The sequence below is a fragment of the Penaeus vannamei genome, chromosome 4 (genome assembly GCF_042767895.1).
Source record: "Penaeus vannamei isolate JL-2024 chromosome 4, ASM4276789v1, whole genome shotgun sequence".
NCBI classification, from domain to species: domain Eukaryota; kingdom Metazoa; phylum Arthropoda; class Malacostraca; order Decapoda; family Penaeidae; genus Penaeus; species Penaeus vannamei.
The window spans coordinates 2064273-2069272 of record NC_091552.1 but is presented as its reverse complement, the minus strand read 5'-3'; the positions used below and the strand labels follow the sequence as shown (position 1 = coordinate 2069272).

Here is a 5000-nt window from a genome sequence, read left to right as displayed (position 1 = left end):
GAAGTCGCTTTTTGAATATAATATATGATACTTGATGAAAATATAGAATGGTACACACACACATACACACACACTCACATACACAGGCAGCAAGGTACGAATTTCTTAGAATCCTATTCAAACTCCATTATCATCATTGTTGTTATCATAATTATTATCACTATTATTGTTATTATTTTTGCTTTTATCATCATTTTTTTCTTCGAGGCAGTTGTTGCACATTTATTATATCCATGACAATCGTACGGTGGAGATTAATAAGGACGGTGGGAGGAGAAGGAGAAAGAAACGAAAAGAAGAAAAGGGACTTCAATAAGAAAGGGGGGAGAGGGAGAAAATAAGGGGAAGTGGCCTTAAAAAAAGAGAGAGATGGAGCTAGGGAACGGAGGGAACTTATAGAGGGGGCTCAGAGAGAAAAGGGGGGCGGGGAAGGGAGCGAAGCCAGTGAGGGAGGTTAAGGGAGGGGGTAAATTTAGGGCTTGAAGTAGAAGGGGAGGACTGCATTTAAGGAAAAGGAAAAGTAAAGCAAGTAGGAAATAAGAAACGGAGAGAGGAGGCGAGATATAGATGGAGTAGTGGGAAAAAAGAGAGGGGGGAGGAAGTGCTGCTCATATTTTCTTTAGTGGAGTTTCTACTGGTCCTGTTGGTAATGATAAAAGATATGGATGAACGTATAAGCATTTCGTTTGTTAAGATGATCTTATATATATATATATATATATATATATATATATATATATATATATATATATATATATATATATATATATATATATATATATGTATATATGTATATATATATATATATATATATATATATATATATATATATATATATATATATATATATATATATATATATATATATATATATATACATAGATATATGTATATATATTTATATATATATATATATATATATATATATATATATATATATATATATATATATATATATATATATATATATATACATACGTATATCTGTATATATATATATATATATATATATATATATATATATATATATATATATATATATATATATATACATACATACATACACACATATACAAATGTATTTATACAATCTCAACACCGTTAGTGTTCTTTATTATACGCATTAAAAGCTTCTTTTTTATCATTCCGCCTAGATCTTGTTGTTTTATTATCATTAGTATCTTAATCATATTTACTATTACAACTGTAATCATTAAAGCCATTGCATTAGTGGGCAGTCCGCTGAAAACCGTGGCATTTTATTTTTTATAGTAAAAAAAGAAAGAAAGAAAAAAAAAAAAAAAAGAAGAAAAGAGAGGAAAGAGAAAAAATGCAATTTAACTAATATTTGTGATTCTTTCCATACATTTTCTTTTTTCTTGTCAAGCATCTTTCACACATGATCACTCTATTGTTTACATTCTTTAGTGCATTATGTTTATATGTATATACATTTACACATGTTAATACAAACGGTACACGCACACATACACACACACACACACACACACACACACACACACACACACACACACACACACACACACACACACACACACACACACACACACACACACATATATATATATATATATATATATATATATATATATATATATACAGACATACATACAATAAGCATAGCTATAGAGAAAGTGACTAAGAATGACACAAAAGAAATAAAAAAAAGTAAAATTGTAATAAAAGGGAAGGAAAAAAAATCGGAAATAACAAAGAAACTAAGATAAGTGACAATACTTCCTACAAAGTACACCTATAATGATCATTCTTTAAAAGCTTCACTCCTCCTTATGTCCAAATGACTCTTCCTTATTCAGAGTGACGTCACGCCATGTAATATGGGGCGGACCTTCGAGTATATAAGCTACAGGAAACCTCTGGTCGGTACCATTCTCTCTCCTCTTCCAAGAAGGAAAAGATGACTTTCAAGGTAAGTTCACCGTGAAGTATATCGTCTCCACACACGTACATATTTATGTATATATATACTTTTTTTTCGTTTAGTTCCTCTGAAATAAGGTGATATATGTTGCAATTTTGATCATCTGTAGATTGCTGTATTCGTTGCCTTGATGGCCGGTGCCCTTGCTGACTCTGGCCCTAGATACAGTCCTCCTACTCCTTCGTACAATCCTCCTGCTCCTTCGTACAATCCTCCTGCTCCTACCTACAACGCCCCTGCACCCGCCCCTGCGGTAAGATGTTGAATATATTGTGTGCTAGCCTGAGTTTTCTAATGACAATGCTAGAGCACTATAAATTTTACTTGTATAACCGTTTCCCTCATTTTCTTCCCTAAACAGGGACCTGCCCAGTACGACTTCAACTATGCCGTGAAGGACGACTACTCCGGAAACGACTTCGGTCACCAAGAAAGCCGAAACGGATACGACACTCAGGGTACCTACTACGTCCAGCTTCCCGACGGTCGTCTGCAGACGGTGACCTACACCGTGAACGGCGACTCTGGCTACGTAGCTGAGGTTTCTTACCAAGGAGAAGCCCAATACCCAGCCCAGGAGCCCTCCAGGTCCTACCAACCTGCTCCTGCTCCATCCTACCAGCCTGCCCCCTCCCCATCCTACCAACCTGCTCCCACCCCTGCCTACGGCTAACTTTTATATTGTTATACAAGACCCGTTGAAGTTTTAACCCAGAATGTGTGTATAAATGTGAATAAACTTGATATTATAAGGTGAAACTATATTTCCAAATCCTTCATGGAATTGAATCATTGATTTATGGTAACTGTACAATCACAGGGGCACCTGCGAAATCCCGATCAATAACAACACGAATATCTACAACCAATGTCATGGAAGCGGTAAACATAACAATAATGAAAGTAACACAAATAGCACAATGATAACGGTGATAATAACAGTAATGATAATATAGAAGAATGACTGTTACTAGCATTATTGGTATGATTAAGTTACTTCATTACCTCTAATGAAAATAAAGAGAAGAAATGAGGGAGAAAGAGAAAAGAATCGCTAGATGAAGAAAGGGAAAATAAAAGTGAAAGAGAAGCGACAATATTTCCCACACAGTACAATTACACTTCACATTTCTTATTCCCAGTAACCTTACGCCATACAGCGTGGGCGTGCCTACCTCTGCTTGACACAACTCCTTTTCTACTCAGACGAGAAGGTTGTTTCATTTGTTGCTTTGATAACTGGTTTATGTGTATGATCACCCCCCGTCTTTAATTTTCATTCTTCTCTAAATTAAAGACCAGTACACTACGACTTCACCTATGCTGTGAAAGACGATTGCTCCAGAAAAGCCTTTGGTCATTAAGAAAGCCGAAAAAGAGTACCTACTGCATCCAACGTCATGATACTCGTTTGCAGACGGCGACTTACACCGTGAATGACAACTCCGGCTACTTAGCTGAGGTTTCTTTACAAGGAGAAACCAGTGCAGGATACTTTCAAGTCCTACTAACCAGTTCTTCTCCATCCTACTATTCTGCTCCTATTTCTACCTATGGTTAATCCTTTTTATATGTTCTAGAAAGAAAATGTACTTACGTATGTAACATACATATATACATAAATAATAAATAAACTCACACACAGATGTATGTATATAAACACATGGGTATGTAAACGCATATATGTATGAATGTGAACATATGTACACATATATGTAAAGACTTTAAGCGAATTAGTAATGAAAATTGAATCTTGTAATGTGCAATAGTAGAGGTGAATGCCAACCATTGCCTTTCTGCTCTAATTAAGAAGCGAACGTAAACAATGATCACCTTCTGACTCAGGAAAGGCCTTTGTCTTTTTATTTGGGAGGATTCTTTTTATTTTTCGTCACCATTATTATCATCATCATTATTATTATTATTATTATTATTATTATTATTATTATTATTATTATTATTATTATTATTATTATTATTATTATCATTATTATTATTATTATCATTATTATTATTGGGTATATTACTACTAATAAACTTCATTACCTTACTGAATCAGTGCTAATGTTTCCGTACTACATATTGATTCTACCTTCATTTACATACTTCTCAGATAGTCTTGTATGCATCGTTATTTGAATAAGGGTTTTGACACAGATTCCTGTTGACCTTTCTGTGTAAGAGAATACTCTGCTACAGACCCAAAATTCATTTGAAGGTATTGAGATTAGTATCAATTGTACTTGCAGACCCGCCACTATTAATGATTTTGGATCCCTTACTGGTTTTGTTTTATATATATATATATATATATATATATATATATATATATATATATATATATATATATATATATATATATATATATATATTCCAAAATTGTCTCATGCAACGGATATAAATTTTAAATTTTGATATTTAGTGCTCGAAATGTTCTGGATATATAATATGAAGTAAGAATGGTATAATTAGTTGGATGTAAAGCCAGGCATTTGCTCATGCACATGCATACATGTGTTTATGTATGTATGCATGCAAGCATAAATAAAAACACACCAACATATAAACGCATACACACACACATCTATATATAAGTGTGTGTGTGTGTGTGCAATATATGTATATATGCAATATTCCATTATATATGAGTATATATATAAATGTATATATTTAGTTATCTATAAACACACATATAAACACACACACACACTATGGGCCTGGCATATGTGTGTGTGTGCGCAAAATATGTATGTAGGTATGTATGTCCATTATTCTATTATATATAAATACATGTATATAGCTATCTAAACATACATCCACGCACTTAAACACACCCACCCACGCACACATTTATATATATATATATATATATATATATATATATATATATATATATATATATATATATATATATATATATATATATACACATATATATATATATATATATATATATATATATATATATATATATATATATATATATATATATATATATATATGTATGTATATGTATATATATACGTAAACACCCTGA

At 32.3% G+C, this 5000-nt stretch overlaps 2 protein-coding genes across 2 annotated transcripts in view; both read left to right on the top strand.

Annotated features, from left to right (window-relative positions):
- LOC113800152 (cuticle protein 7-like) overlaps nucleotides 1-5000 on the top strand; it is a 48388-nt gene that overhangs the window by 38916 nt on the left and 4472 nt on the right. The gene's annotated exons all lie outside the window — the stretch shown is intronic.
- On the top strand, nucleotides 1914-2722 carry LOC113800151 (cuticle protein 7-like). Its single transcript, XM_027350875.2, has 3 exons — nucleotides 1914-1951; nucleotides 2073-2216; nucleotides 2325-2722. Exons 1-3 carry the CDS (start codon nucleotides 1940-1942, stop codon nucleotides 2634-2636), a joined length of 468 nt encoding a protein of 155 aa, XP_027206676.2. The 5' UTR covers nucleotides 1914-1939; the 3' UTR covers nucleotides 2637-2722.